This window comes from Talpa europaea, assembly GCF_964194135.1.
Source record: "Talpa europaea genome assembly, chromosome: 7".
NCBI classification, from domain to species: domain Eukaryota; kingdom Metazoa; phylum Chordata; class Mammalia; order Eulipotyphla; family Talpidae; genus Talpa; species Talpa europaea.
This window is the reverse complement of record NC_140074.1, coordinates 102,186,394-102,203,594: the sequence shown is the minus strand read 5'-3', so window position 1 is coordinate 102,203,594 and position 17,201 is coordinate 102,186,394. Positions and strand designations below refer to the sequence as shown.

At 36.4% G+C, this 17,201-nt stretch overlaps 1 protein-coding gene across 1 annotated transcript in view; it reads right to left on the bottom strand.

Moving 5' to 3' along the window:
- Window positions 1–11,815, bottom strand: part of CENPP (centromere protein P) — a gene marked incomplete at its 5' end in the record, with an annotated part of 170,850 nt that extends 159,035 nt beyond the window's left edge. The window contains 3 exons of the mRNA XM_084237449.1: window positions 3,121–3,217; window positions 8,777–8,865; window positions 11,774–11,815. Of these exons, the coding sequence (XP_084093575.1) occupies window positions 3,121–3,217; window positions 8,777–8,865; window positions 11,774–11,815 (228 nt within the window). The remainder of the gene's footprint in view (window positions 1–3,120; window positions 3,218–8,776; window positions 8,866–11,773) is intronic.
- Between the last annotated feature and the right edge of the window lie 5,386 nt (window positions 11,816–17,201).

Here is a 17,201-nt window from a genome sequence, read left to right as displayed (position 1 = left end):
AGATTAAAGTTCCTAAAATAACTTTCTTCTTGTATGAACCCCACTCAGAAATCTCTGTTTCCACATTGTTTTGGGGTTACATGGAAAACTGTTAGTGCTTTAGAAACATGAGATGGAATGTGTTAATAAAATTACCAACATTGTTTCCAAAATAAACTAGAATCATATTGGTCAGAATCAAGTTGGTCTTTGTATACTATTCCCAGAGAAGTACTTAATCAAATTTTAAGCATTTGCTTCTGTTTTTTTCTCCTCCCTAGCATGTTCCTGTTTGTTTTTCAAACTTCCTCCCTTTTGTCAAGGTTGACCCCATGATGAAACTTTTTCTTTAAAACATCTGTGATCTTAAGGTCACAATAATTATCTCTATAACTCTTGTTAACTCATTTACTTACTTTATTTTGATAATTGATAATCCAAACTATTATATGGCTTTCTCATGATTTTGTGTGCATGCCCCCTTTCTCTGTAACTGACAGCTCATAGAGCACTATGAACACATTCAATACTCCCTTTATACTTTCAAAGTGCCTAATATAATACTGAGCACATTTGAATTGAATATAAAATAAATAGTGTAAAATAAAATCCACTTAAACAGAAGGGCTCTGTTTTATTTAGAAAAATAGAATTTTTAGCTATACAATCTTGAATAAATCGATGGAAATAAACCATAACTTCATATGGAAAATAAACTTGATAAAGGAAAGCTGAGTAATAGAGACCAACACTTGGGAGAATGACCAGAGACTTCTACATTTCTAGATGTCAAAAGAATACTGCAGTCCTATGATTTTTATATAATTAAAGAGAAAAAACACCAAAAAATAACTGTCAAATTTGGGAAAATTTTAAAGTCAATGATTTAGATAAAATAATAATTAAAAGAGAATGAACACTGGTAGTTAAGATTACAGTACTACACAAGATAATCTACGGATTCGAGTAAAATTCCTATCCAAGCCCCAAAGATATTTTCTGAAGAAATAGAAAAGCCCATCTTAAAATTCATGTGGAATATAAAAGGACTCCAAATAGCCAAAACAAACTTGAAAAGAAAAAAATCAGAGGACTCACTCATTTCAAAACTTATTACACAAAACTACAGTATTCAAAAATACAGCAATGGCATAAAGACAAACATACTGACCAATAGGATAGTGAAGCCAGAAATAAACCATCATATATGTGGCCAAATGATTTTGAACATAGATGCCAAAAACACTCAACAAGGAAAGGACAGTCTCAACAACAAATAATGCTGAGAAAACTGGAATATATACATGCAAAATAATGAAGTTGGACCTCACAATGTATACAAAAATTAGCTCAAACTGGATTAAACACTGAAGAGCTAAACTATAAAACCCCTAAGAAAAAAAAGAAAAATATTTATGACATTGAATTTGGCAACCAGTTCTTGGATAAGATATCGAAAGCACAGGCAACAAAAGAAAAAGCAGATAAACCAGACTTCAGAATATAAGAATATGCAGTTCTTAAAAAATTAAACACAGAATGACCATATAATACAATAAATCCACTTATAGGCATACACTTAAAATAACTAAAAATGGGAACTCAAATAATATTTGTACACCAATGTTCACAGAAGCATCATTCACAATAACCAAAAGGTGAAAAACAAGCCAAATGTTCATCAACAGATAAATGAACAAATTGTGTTAAATACACGCAGTGGGATATTAAATAGTTGTAAAAATGAAAGAAATTCTGTTACATGCTACAACATGAATAAAGCTTGAGGATATTATGCTAAGTGGAATAAGCAAGCAAAAAAGTACAAACACTGTATGATTCCACTTAAATGAGATCCAAGAGTGTAGTCAAATTCATAGAAACAGAAAAATAGAATGGTGGTTCCCAGCAGCTGTGGGGGGAGAAGGGAATGGCAAGCTAGTTTTTATGGGTACAGAGTTTCAGTTTAGAATGATGGAAAAGTTGTGGAGATGAATATTGGTGATGGTTGCACAATAATATAACTGTTTTTTTCATTCCAGTAACCTCATCATGAGAATAGATCAATTCATAGGAAAGATCTATCCTAGATAGGAAAACTACACCAATTATACTTCTACACTTGCCTTGAAGCATTTAGAGGCAAACTGTTTTTGAAAATAGAGATTAGCACTCACATTTCCCAAAAGCCATTCAAATATATAAGGAAATGGCCATACTAGGTGATTCCTTACCATAACTGCCATACTGCCATCACTGTATTTTTACCAATTGTGAAGAAAAGCTATTTAATTGTTCTGGTGCAACTACAAATATAAAACAATCATGAGAATTACTCAAGGTACTGCAGTACAGGTACAGTTACCATCATGTTCCTTTCTAAAGAAAATCCTATACCTGACAGATTTTATTAGTTCAACTAAATAGATGCCTATAATAAATTAATAAAAATTGCAAAAACTATAGGTGAGTTTGTACCAGTCCCCAAAGGCAACAGTCATTAACCAGACAGGCTTCTGAGGGAACCTGAACCTTTAATACTATTTATGTTAACTCAGAAATTTTTTTGTGGATCTCTAATATCTCTTATAGTTTGATGCTACTCAACTAAGCAAGGCCTAGGGAATTACCATGCAGGCAAGCATAATTTCAGCCATTCCAGAAAACAAAAAAAGGGAGCAAAAAGAAACCTTAGAATATATGTATATCTTAAGAAGCGTTACTTCATAAAAATCAGGCTTCAATATTAAACTTGACATATATAACAATTAAGAAGTTCTAAAGACACTGACTCAAGCAATAAAGACAAAACTGCTATCTGGTAAGTCTGCTATGATAATATTCTTAGCATTTGTCATTTTCTACTTGAGGTAGATCAGTATCTTGATAGATCAATTTTTCAAAATGTGTGTTTTAAAATAAGTAAGAATATACCTACATTTCTTGGACAACAAATCATACTATAATTGATTCAATAATTATACAGAACCATTTCTCTTTTCAAGTACGGCAAATTCTAGAAGACAGTGAAAATATTTTGTATTGTTTGAAAGCTTTAAGGAAAGAATGTATGTTAAATCTCCAAACTGACATCAGTTTCATTTTTCATATATGTTTACATTTAAAAAATTTAGACAGTACCTTGAAATGTTTAAATGTGCGCTTACGATATTCACACCACTCCACAAAAAAGTGCAGGCTTCGAAAAAACATGAAGAGATCTCTCCTTTCCTCTGCTCTGAAAGAGAAAAAATTCTATGATTAATAAACAACATTAAATGAGAATTCCAACCTGGTTTTATTTCTTATCATTGCTCTTTATATTTATACACTAAAGCTACAAAAAGTATTTATTTCCATATACTGAACCCTGCCTGCACTGTTGTGTATGTGGTCCTGTGTGAATGCTAAAGCTACTTTCTCAACATAGAATCTCCCTTTCCCCATCTTTAAATGTTTATTTATTTATTTTTTTAAAGATTTATTTATTTATACATACAAGAGCTGGGGTACAGGCCAGAGGTGTGGGGGGTGAGAGGATTCATCAGAAACAGAGTGTGGAACAGAACAGGCAGATTGACCGAAGTACACTGCTGAGGGGAGCAGCGGGCAGTCAGGAGAGGTCTGCTGCGCTATGTAGGTTGCTCCCTGGCCAGCTGGGGATTGAACTCATGCTGCAGAGGCTGCAGACATCTTCATAGGTTGTGTCTTAACCACTTGCGCCACAAGGGAGACCCCTCAAATGTTTAAATCCTATCCATTATTTCATATATCACTTAAATACCACATTCTCCTTGAAATCTTCTGTGATTACTGTGGTAATAAACAATGTACCTAGTTTTTTTCCAGTTTCTAGCACAGAGTTTAAAAAACTGTCGGAATTTCTGAGTGCCAAGAGAATCTTTGTTATGCTAAGGAGGTGACTTAAGAGTGGCCTCTGGAAAGCTTCAGGACCAGTCACATGATTAAAGGTTTGGACCTTAGGGTCAATCAGACTTCCAGGGAGAATGGTGTTGGAGATTGAGTTCATTGACACAGCCAATTATGTAATCAAGGATGACTATGTAATGAAACTCCAACAAATACGCTGGACAATAAAGCTTAGTGGAACTACCTAAACACACTGATGTGCTGGAAAGCTGATGTGCCCACATCCACAAGGAGAGGGCACAGAAAATCTTTATTAATGCCCAACAACTCCATCCCAACTTGTCTTACACACTGCTTCCATTTGGCTGTTTCTGGGTTGCAACTTTTTAAATAAAACTGTAATTTTTGGTACAGCACTTTCAATTAGTTCTCTGAATCCTTCTGGAAAATTATTGACTATAAGGGAGTCATGCCAACCACTAAATTTATAGGCAGTAAGGTGGAAGTAGATATGGTCCCTGAGACTTGTGGTTGGCAACTACAGTGGGGGCACCCTTTTGGACGACTTTGCATTGAAACTGTGGGGTATGCACTAAGTCCAGGAAGTTAGTATTAGGATTGAATTGAATTATAGGACACTCAGAGAATTATTGTCAGAACAATGACCTTATCACCACACCATATATCCTATTCCCAAACAACAAGACACAATTGCACTCCTATGTACTACCATAGGAATTTATTTAATATTCTCAATAGTGTATCTATTATTATACTGACACACACAAACACTTAGGAGCAACTTGCAGACAAGCCACACATATTCATCTAATCATTCATTCAGCAAAGGATTGTGGGAACTGAGTTTCCATTCTAGTCATGATGGAGTAATTAAGCACAATCCATCTGTATGCTCACATAAATATAATTTAGAACCAAGGATATAATATATAAATCAAATATTGGAAGACTCTGAACATAGAAGAAAGGAGAATGGGTACTTTAGGAATTCAGGGAGGACCTGTGACAAGTTCTCCTGGGTTTACTTTTGCCTCTTATATTTTCTAATATGAATGCTAGAGCAGATTGCAATGCAAAACTGTCAAAGAGTAGAATTAAAAAAACAAAAGGCATTGGAAAATATTGTTCTCTCTAGCCAGCAGAGGTTATGCCAGATGAGAAGAGGACATTGGTCTTGGTAATGACAACAAAGCATGGATTTGACACCAAAAGCTAAGGGTACAAAAGCAAAAATAAACATGGTACATGGGACTACATCGAACAAAAATGCTTCTGCATAGCAATGGAAAACATCAACAAAATAAAGAGGAACCTACTGAATGGGACAAAATATTTGCAAATCATATATCTTATAGAGGTTAATACCCAAAATCTATGAAGAACACATACAACTCTTTAGCAAAGAAAAACAAACAATCCAATTTAAAAATAAGCAGAGGGTCTGAAGGCATTTTTCTAATAAGCATCTGTTTTGCATGGAGTGGTAGAGATTAAGTGTTAAAATTTACTCTGATATATATGACATATATTTTTTTAATTCCTGAGAGAACAAATTACTCTCCAAAATTATGGGCCTATAAAGAACAGCAGTTATTTATTTAAAACCTATGGGTTAACATGACATGATATTTTAATCTCCATGATCCAAGGGAGAAGAAAATAAGCTCTCAACCTCATATGAGAAAGTAAGTCAAGAAAAAAATCTTAAAAACTGCAACAGCCAACTTTAAACACAATATATATACTTTATAAACCCTCAGAGTAAAAGATGGTTCTGTTATGCACATTTGTTAAAAACAACTTTGAAAGTGCAGTAAGTCACAATTCCTTCATTCCATTTGCATCTCCATAAAGGGTACTCTATTATAGTATATATAGTTTTCCATGATGGAAAGAAATTGTGTGTATATTTTGATTCTTACAGAAGTAAGAGTGATTGTTATTTATCTATTTTCCCCCAGGAAAGTCCAAACTTCACTAAATGTAAAACAGATGTTATAGATTTGTTTCATAAAATGTTGGCAGTAACACGTTTCAACTTCAACTAGCAAACTCCAACTAGTAAAATAACTCCAAATGTCTCTTTTTCAAGGGTAAGTAAAACAAAGAAAAATTTAGAACAAAAATTCTAAACTTCAAAAAATTAATTCCTCATAATATTAGGAAAAAAACAAAACAGGTGAATATCATCTCAACTCATTAAAGTGTTATCAGTCACTTTCATCTATTGCCAGTGAAAATGCAAAATGGTATGGTCAATCTGGTAAACAGCTGAGGCGTTTATTATAAATTTACGCATAACCTTATTCTATGACCCAACAAGCTTACTTGTCATTATTTACCCTAGAGAAAAGAAAGCTTATGTTCACACAAAAAATCTAAATGAATGTGTACAATGCCTCTATTCATAATCACCAAAAACTGGAAATAAGCTTAATGTCCTCCAATAGATGAATGGCTAAACTAGTATCCAACAACGGACTACTACTCAGAAATGAAAAGATGGATGAATCGCAAAGGCATTATGCTGAGCAAAGAAGTTGGCGTACAGAGACCCAGAAACAGAAACCGCAGTGAGTGAGAAAAATACTTGAAGAAATAATGACAAAGCACACCAAATTTACTATAAAAGACGTAAATCTAAATTCAAGAACCTCAGAAAGGATAAACTCAAAGAAAGCCATGCCTAAACTCATGATCATCTAACCACTGAAAAGTAAAGGAAAAGAAAATATCCTGGAACCTGCTGAATGGGGCAAAATATTTGCAAATCATGTATCTAACATAGTTAATATCTAAAATATATGAAGAGGGCCTCCCTGGTTAAGCACCGTGCTGTGAAGCTGCCCGCAGCCTCTGCAGCGCGGGTTAGATTCCCAGCCAGCCAGGGAGTTACCCAACATGGCATGGCAGACCTCTCCTGTCATGTCCACTGCTCCCCTCAGCAGTGTCTTCGGTCCGCCTGCCTGTTCTGCTCTCTGCTCTGTCTCTGGTGAATTCTCTCACCCTCCCACACCTCTTGTCTATACCCCAGTTCTTGTATAAATAAATCTATCTTAAAATAATTATTCTATAACAAATAAATGCTAATAAAAATTTTTAAAAAAATAAATAAAATACATGAACACATACAACTCTATAGCAAAGAAAAACAAACAATTCAATTTAAAAATGAGCAAAGGAGCAATCAATAAAAAATTGAGACATAAAAATTAAAGAGGGAAAAAACTAATAAACAGAATCAGATTCAAAGATGATTCAATATTTTTCCTACAATAAAAAAATTGGAGGAAAAAAGAGCTAGTACAAAGGAATATGAAATAATTTTATATATTTAATGTGATGGTGGTTTCATGAAGTTACATAGGAAATTAAATTACACAGAACACACACATAAGTGCTTCTAAAACTGGTAAAATGTGAAAGAACAATTACACTAATGTCAATTTTCTGGTTTTGACAGTATATTATAATTACACAAGATAATTCCACTGTCGTATGGAATCTCCTTGTATATTGGTTTTTATTTAAACTTCCTGTGAACCTATAACTATTTCAAAACAAAAAGTTTACAAATAAGTGAGTGTAATAAATGACATAAAATTGGCAAAATGTTGATAACTGTTGAAGGTGCCCAATGGGTAATTGCCAATGAATTATACTATTATTTTTACATATTTGAAATTTCCCATAATGAAACATTAAAGAAAAAAAGCTATGGTTATTATTGAAATAACTACAATTATTAAAATATACAGTGAAAAATTAGATAACATGCATAAACAAATAGGAAATTTCAGCAGAGAGAAATTAAGAATCAAATGAAAATTCTAGAATTAAAGGACAGTACATTAGAGAATTCCTTCAAAAACCTCACTGGCTAGACTGAAGCTAAGGAAATAATTTATTAATTTGAAGATAGGATAACAGAAGATATTCAAATTGAAGTGCAAATAAACAACAAAACGAGTGAAAGAAACAGCATCCAAACATTTGAGACAATATATGACATGTTCTAACATGTATGTAGAGTTACAGAAAAATAGAGAACAGGATAGATGTGGTATTTGAAAAGATATAGTTAGAAATTTCCACACAAATATACCCCAGAAAAATAAACACACTAATTACAGACGTCTTGTCACAACCAGTGCAACCCAGAAGATATTGCAAGGATATCTTTTAGGATGTGAAAGGAAACAGTCAACCCAGTTGTCAATGGTCAACAACACATTGCTGGTTTTCTTCCCACTTCCTAAATAGTGAATATCATCTCAACTCATTAAAGTGTTATCAGTCACTTTCATCTATTGCCAGTGAAAATGCAAAATGGTATATATGTACCACTTCTTCTTGATCCAGTCATCTATTTTTGGGCATTTGGGCTGTTTCCAAAGCTTAGCTATTGTAAATAGTGCTGCTATAAACATAGGGGTGCAGGTGTTCTTTGGAATTGATATTTCTGTGTCCTTTGGGTAAATATCTAGGAGTGGAATTGCTGGATCATATGGAAGCTCTATGTTTAGTAGGTCCAGAAATCTCCACACAGCTCTCCATAGTGGTTGGACCAGTTTGCACTCCCACCAACAGTGTAGAAGAGTTCCTTTTTCTCCACAACCTCGCCAACATTTGAACAGCTACAATTCTTATTTCCTTCTGTAATTATTTAATATCTGACTTTGCCATTAGGCTAAAAAATCTGTACATATCAAGGAATAACTTTGTTTTTGCACACATATTCATTTTAATGTACATGGCGTATTAAATGTCCACAGAATGAATGATAAGGAGAACATATGCCTAAATACAAGCCACAATAAAGCCACTTATCAAGAAGAAGAAAAAATAAACTTAAAACTTAGAGCGAAAACCTCTCCTAAGAAAACTGACTTATAAAATAGCTTACCTAGACACAAATTCACTTAATTCTGAATATTCAGTAGGCTCCATTATTATGTTGAGGTCAGTAATAACAGAAGATAAACTCTCCTTATTCTGGAATAAAGAAAAACAATTATATGTCAGAGCATACAATGTGCTATTATTCAGGCAAAATAAGAATGAAGTATAGATACATACTATAACATAAAAGAACCTTGAAAACATTATCTAAGTAAAAGAAATGATCAAAAAGAGAGTTAATATCTAAAATAGATAAAATAAAAAAGATCACATATGATTTCATTTATATGAAGTATCCAGAACAGGTATAGCCATAGATAAAAGGTTAACTGTTGGCTTAGGTATGAGCAGAAGGAGTCTGAGGGGTGCAAAGAGTTTGGAATTTCTTTATAAGGTGATGAAAATGTCCTGAAATTGATGTAGTGATGGCTGTATAAGTGTGAATATATTAAAAATCATTGAACATACATGTCAAATGGATGAATTATATGGTATGTTAATTATAACTCAATACAGGTACTTTTTTTGCGCCTGTGATACAGAATATATTCTTGGAAGACAATTCCCAATTTCTAAATTGACTAGTTCATTTCATTGGGTTTCGGGGGAGAAGTTAGGTAAACATATTTAATCTGTCACTTTATAAAAAAATCTCCCATCTATCTGATTTATTATGCTGCAAGAACTATGAATGCTAGCATATGTTAATTCTGATGCTTGTGCAAAAACAAACAGTGCAGTACTAACAATAACACAGTAAATCTGGGGAACGGAGCTGTATAGTCTGCCTACCTCTTACAGTAGCTATACCCACATGAGAAATCACTGCAATTCTCCTGTTATATTTCCCTGTAAAATAATGAAGGTTAACCTAGATAAACTATAATATCACTTTTGTTTCCAACATTCTATTGATTAGGTCACTTTGATTCTAACATTGTATTATTCCGACTTAATTAAAAAAACTATCTTGTAAGATAGTTTTATTCTTTAGGTTACTTTTAAATTTTCTGATAGCTAAACATCGCCCTCTAGTGGAAATTTTGTTTTTAAAAATGTGTTTTAGAACACTGAAGGTTGCCATGAATTCAATATTGTTTTTTCCTATCAGTCAAATATAAAAATCTATTCAACATATAAAATGGCAAAGCCATTTTAGAAAGAAATTCAGAATTTACTAGCAATAAGAACTGACCCAGAAATTCTACCAAAGATATATTTCTAAATATATAGTCATACAAGTAGGCCTAGAATATGTAAAGATTTACCATTAAATAATTTCTTTTAAATTCTCAATACACTAATATATCAGAATGCTAAACAACAACAAAAAAAATGAGGTAGTCCTTTATTCTTTTCTTCTCTAAGAAAGACTGAGTCCCACCTATATAATTTCCCTGAAATCTCACTAATTTTAGTTATTTGAAATTGCTTCTAATCTTGCTTACCCATCTACTCTGAAGAAGAATCATAAAATTGGAAAAGTGCAGAGAGGAAATGATTGTTCTAAACATAGCCAGGGATAACATGCTCATTCTGTAGGAAATTAATTAAAACTCCGAAATTAAAAAAATACCTACCTACTTTGAAATGTGAACGTCAACTTACGCCTCTTCAGAGATTCAGCAATTACTGTTTTATATCTTTGAAAGAGTATTCGCTCCTTAAGGTTTTTTTGTTTGTTTGTTTGTTTTCTGAATTCCTTCTAGCATATGGGACAGAAACTGCTGGTATTTCCCAAAACTTGTATTTTTTTCTTGCCCCAATTTTTCACCGGTTGCATGGCCATATAAGGAAGACCAAACTTTCCCATACACTAACTTATTGGCTAATAGAACATTAACTGAAAATGATAGCTATTACAACTTCTAGAAAGTGTCCTTCAAAGGAAAAGTTAAGCCCTATTTGCCCATCTCCCTTCCTGACCCATGGAAGGCTGACATGGTAACAGGATGATGAGGTAGAAGCCACACTGTAATGGCAGAGCTTGATGGTCATGGAGTCACTGACCTAGCCCTTGAAAACTAAAATTCTGTTTAAGCAACAGAGAAATAAACTAGTACTTTAAATTACCTTTTAAGTTTTCTTGTCATGTGTAGCTCAACTAATTCTAATTTATTCAGGTATGATCCCAAATGACCACAACCTCAGGAGAAGCTGTGAGCAAGAACACCTAACCAAGCAGGTCCCATATTCTGCACCAATGAAAAAATGAGTGAGATAAAATGCTTTCGGTCATTTTAAGTAATTAAGTTTTAGAAAAATTTGTGAAACAGTGATAGATAACGAATAAATATTAGATGCCTGGCATATCGGATGACTGCCTTGGATATTCCTATGACCTTGGGACTTGTACTAGAAGCCCAGGGGTCCTCCAATAATAAAACGCCTGTTCACTCAGCAACAACTCTACCATATGCAGTTGTGTGGGGAGCCTGCTGCCCTAAAGGGAACTGGAGTTGTTGCAGAATACCTGTTTACTCTGCATATGGAGTTCCAGGACATTAGAAATTCTGCAAACAGAACTTCTTCCCAGAATTGATTCCTGTTGTTTGAGGACATACTGGCTTGTGCATATGTTCCCTACTAACTAGAAAAGCTTGTTTTCAGCAATAACTTATTAATCTGTATAAGCAAAAGCACAATTGCGTGTTATTTTCTTGCTCCTCCATTCATATCCGAAATAAAAGCTTTGGCTGGGAGAGTGAAAGGCAGAACTGCTCTTGATGGCACTCTTCCCAGCCTCCCCCTATTGCAAATTCATTTAGACTCCAAGTCTTCGTAATGGCAGAGAACTTCATCGGTTGTCCTGTCTACAGCACAGTTGCCAGGGTACATACACCTTAAAAAAACTTTTTAATGGCACAACTTTGTACAGATGTGTTACCAGAGGGTCCTGGCTCACAAACTCCTCCTTAGTTCTGTCGCTGCTGGAGGTTGGGAAGTGGGATTTTATTTCACAGCAACAGTCTCTGTTATCACAGGATCCTCCCTAATTTACCTGCATTTCCAGAGTCTGAAATTCAAGTTGAAATGTAATCATGTGACAATTTCCTGATAATCTATGTCTCTGAAGAACTTTCTTTACACCTGTAAATAAAAAAAAAAAAAACCTTTATTTACAAATAAAAATTTTCCTTAAATAGCTATTATTTAATTTTATGTGACTATAACATATGTGGGCATAAGTGTGAGAGTATATGTTAGCAATGAAAATATCTAAAAGAATGTTCACCAAACTGATTATTTTTGAGGATTAAAGACATTTTATATTTTACAGTTGTCAATTATACCAAAGATAAAAGTAAGAAGTAAAAATATCCTAAGTTAAAAGTATAATTAAAGGTTATTTTTTAGGTATAACATGAATATACTTAAATGCATAAAATGCCCTACCTTAACTATATGGCTCAATATTATTTCATATATGTGCTTCTTATATAACCACCACCCAACCTCATGGTTTCTTTATACCCTTTCCCAAGCTATACACAATACCTCAAGATGTAACTACTATTTTGATTTTACTATCACCTCATTCTGCTATGAAGGTATTTTTAGAAGGGTACAATTCTACAAAGATAAAAGAGAAGAAAAATGAGAGTAATCCAATTTTGGAAAATGGAAATCAGATGGATGAGCTAGATAGCATATGAACAAATGAAGGTGACCTGGAAAACCCAGGAAATCACTGAAACCTAAGCCAGCAATGGGGGAAATTCAGAATTTGGCCCACGTACATAGCAGAATACCAGAAAGGCATTTTGAATTGGTGGCACCAATACCTGTAGAGAGGGGGTGAACCTGAAGCTTAAAATAGGAAGACAACCAAAAACTTCTTTAAACTAGCCTATCCTCAACCTCCATCTTCTCTGTACTCAATCTCTTCCTACCAAGTAACTGAAAATTCCATCACCCCTTTCTATATGTAATACAAACTGTGGTGCGCTGTCTAAGGCCCATTGAGGGTCATTCTTCCTCTCTCCTGTCATGAAAGTTATTTCTGTGCAAACATCAGAAAGCCATATCTAAAAGTGATTCTCCTTTTAGGGAATGCTACTCTTGTCCCAACAAAGTTCCTGATATTCAACTGCACGGCTGAATTACCTTCCCCTTATCTGTCCATACATTAGAGATCCTTGGCAATAAACCTTAGTCACTGGGACCAGAAACCATCCTTCGAGCCAATGATCCAGTGGCTGAAACTGATCTGGGCAATAGGCCACATTGTTCATTAGGAGTAGAGCAATGCAGCTGAGACAGCTTTTCCGTCAGTGCAAACAACTCCTAAGATTTAAAAACTGATTGTGGTGATGTTCTTTATAATCACGTATCTCTGTTACTTGAGTATTTAGTTACCCAATTTAAAAACTAAATAAATAAAAATAAGAGTATATTTGCATACTGTTATGCTCAAAAAACACCCGACTAAACAAGTTTACTACAAGCATATTTTCAAATAATTATCCTGCAGAATTTTAATTCAACTATACAACAACCAATTCCTATGTATAATACTTAGCCTTGAAACCACTCCCAGATTAAAATTAACACTTACTGTTTTCTGCCATCTCAGTACTTTTAAGCTCCTCCGTCTTCTTAGAGTAATTTTTTATATTGATGCCAGTAAGTGTACTTAGAAACTTAAGTTCTGATTCTAAATGTCCAACACAATTTCTCAGATCTTTTGAAGGCTCCCATCCTTCAGAATTTGATTGGTGTATTTCTTTAAATGATTTTCTGAAAAGCAAATATCAGAAATAATTACTCCAGTGAAGAAACCACTGAAAGTGCTTTATCTAATAATCCAAAAAACCTTTCTCATTTTGTCCTTTCCATTAAAACCACCTAAGAATTTTCTCAACACCAGTGTGACTACTGGCAATGCAATCTTTATTTAATCTCAACATAAAACAAACAGCCAAATTATACTATCATATTTCTCATATTAGAAACAACTGTAAAATAAATTATAACAGCTGTATTTTGCAAAATTAAAGTATTATTGGTTGGAATGCTTAAAATGTTCCAACCTAAATGTTTGCTATCCTAGACATTATTTAATGTTATTATTTTTTTGAGATAACATTGGTTTACAGCATTGCATGTGATTCAGACATATAGGATTACACCTTTTCAGATGTATATGTCACAACAACTGCCACCAAGGCAGATCCTTACCCAGGCATTGAAGCACTCCCCTACCATTTGAGGGCAAGATTTTAGGACAAAACTTAATAAACCTAGCTCTTAGATATGGGCTGGTTTACAAGTGACCCTTTAATTTAGTCAAGAAGAAGAGTATTAAATATATTCACTGGTTCCAAGTATACTATTGTAATTGTTCGTGCACATGATGCCATTTGGAAGAAAAGGGGAATGTTAACCTCACATAACTGAAAGGTTAAATATGGGGATTTTATTAGCCAACTTACCGAAGGTATAAATCTACCCAACACTGTGGATATAATGCACTGCTAATGTTACCAAAAATTAAATTGTGAAATTGCCTATGGAAACAGAAAAACTAATCAAGTAGTCAATATAGCAGCTTATCTCCTTGTGACTGAACATCCATCCTCTCTGAATCTCAACCTGGACTCTTCATCCAGGATATACTGATAGCAACCTCCAGAGGGCAAAAGAATGGGAAACTTCAAGGGAGGAGGAAGAAATTGTTAGCAAATCCTGAAGGGAGGCTGCTGCTGCCAGAAAATCTTATCGGTTAAGTGATAAAATATATTCACTAAACCAACCATTATGGAAGAGATACCACTCTCAATTGGGTGCAGCCCTACAGAGCTGAACCAGAACTCTCACAAATAATTCAGACAGCAATTGCAAACTGTTCAGTTGCGAAAGGACAAACTCTTGGTGTGCCCCAAGGAATGTCCGTTGGAGTACAATGGTGGGACACTGTTTAGTGAAGACTGGCAAGTTGGTTTTATTATAACAGCTGGTGTTCCAGGAACTTTTTGATATCTCTTGATATACATGCATACTCAGGGATGGGTGGAAGCTTCCCCCACCCACTCAGAGCAGTCATTAGAAGTAACTAAAACACTACTCCATGGGAATTATTCTGAAGATTGGGCTTCTTGCTTATATTTAGAGTGATGATGCCTCCACCTTTATTTCCAAAGTAACTCAGAAAATCGCAAGGTGTTTTAGAAATATCCTGGAAGTTACATTGTACATGGATACTTCAATCCTCAGGAAAAGTGAAAGGGTGAATCACACTCCTAAACACTTTCTAAAGTCTGTAAAGAGACAAACTTGAGATAGGATAGAGTACAGTACAGCCTATTACCCTGCTGTGAATCTGGGTAGCCCCTAAAGAAAGTTGCCAATTATTCCTTTTGAAATTTTATACAGGACACCTTTTCTCCAGGTTAAAGGTGGAAGGGGTGCCTCCAACTTTTGAAATTTATAACAGTGTATCAGATACTATGTTATTTCCTTAAACAGCAATATCTAACTCTTTCTCAAAAGTTTCCTTCTGATAGGCTATAGCATTTGACTTGCTCCTCCACCCTCACTCCCTAATTACTCTCCCAGCAATCAGATGCTTCCGAAGACCTGGAAAGGTCCTTATTCTGTGAATCAACTGCAACCTTTGTAGGATGTGATGGGCCCTGTATAGTCCTTCTCATCACCCCTCTGTCCTAAAGTTAGAAGGCATAAAATCTTGATTTCATCATGCTGGGGTAAAACCTTTCCACTTACAGAGACTACAGTTCCTACTTTTGACTTGACTTTACAGCTCACTAGACTCCTCCACTTAAGCTCCACTGAAGACTGTGACAGTTCCTATATTAACCTTATTCATGATACTTTTTTTCTTTACATCAAGTTACTTTGTTACCTAGTTCTTAAGAAAATTTTGTATCACCCACCATATAGATAACCCATACAATATATATCGTGAATTCCAACAGGTATCAAATGCTAAATAATGCTTCCCACCAAAGGCCAGATTACTAATGACGTGAGCAAAACTTTCTTCTCCGTAACCATCAGCAAAGGAAAGAATTTAAGAGAACGCAACTTCCCGGATGGTCATCAACCCAATTAGGAACTCGTTCGGCCTTCCGCGGACCTGGCCCTACTGTCACCCAAGCGTCGGGAGTCCCGCCCGTCCACGCCCCGGGGTGTCAATGGGGGAGCCCAATCGACCTGAGGACTCACAAACCTGGCTCGGGGGGCGTCTCCCCAGGGCGCCGGCAGCTCCTCGCACGCCCGCTGCAGGGTGGCGATCTCGGCTTCCAGGGCTCGGAGCTCTGCCATGGATCGGCTCTGCCCAGAGGCGTCCAGAGCGCAGAGTTCAGCCGTCCCGGCGTCTGTGGCGGGGCCATGACTAGAGATGTCTGGGGCGCGGAGCTCTGCCCGCCCGGGATCCATGAGACGCAGCTGGTCCAAAGCCGCAAACTTCGCGCCCTGGCCTGGCTCTTCAAGCCGCGCGCGCTCGGGCACCGACCATCCCCGGAGCTCGGCGGGGGAGGAACCCCGAGACGCCCGGGTCCAGTGGCCCTACCCCGCGCTTGCACAGCGCACAGAACTTGTCGCTGTCCCTGCACAGGCAGCCACAGCTGGCTTTCTAAGTTCCGACGCTGCGAGAGCTACGGTTCGCTCCAACCCAATTGCCGAGGGCGAGATGATCCACCCTGCCCAGGCGACGCCTTGGAGATTCCGGGACGCGGACGTCAATTAAGAGTTCCCGGAACACGTGTATGGGCGCCTCTTTATTTTTCTTCCGGTCCCTCACCGATTTAGTTTAGGATTCAGTGAATACAAGGCGCTGTCGCTCTTCATTTTGATTTAGGAATTTTGATTTGGGTCTTTGGGGGACGTTGGAGGCATAGTGGCGGGGACATCACGCTATCCCAGAGACTGGGAAACGAAAGGAAGAGCACTCCGGAACTGAATGTGGTAACAGAACCTTAGAAGGCTGGGTTGGAGATCCAGTAGGAAGGAAAAGAGGTGTGCCTGTTTGGGACACGTGACCGGAAGTTAATGGTTTTGGCAGTCCTGGTTTGAGCAGAGGAGTCGGTGAGCAGTGGGTCAGGGGATTGGGAGGTGAGTGAACCGTTTGGCCTACCGTAACCCTCCTGGTCATGGTTCTTCTCGGAGGAAGAAGAATGGTGTGGGCCGGTTGGGGGCGGGGGAGGTGACCAGGAGGCTGAGGTGATGGCTCACACCTGGAACACTAGCCATGCTTTCCGCTGTAGCGCCGTTTCGGGAATCCGCGTGGGAAGAGTCTGTCAACTCTTGGGAAGAGGAAGGTAGATCTGAGCGCCCGCTAGGTACTAAATGGGGTGAGAGATCTCATGATGAGCCTCAAATGTCGATACATCTGAGAACGTTTTCCTAGTTCCTAATCCAACAAACTCCGTAGCATGCTATTAAAAATTACAGGTTCTGGAATTAGA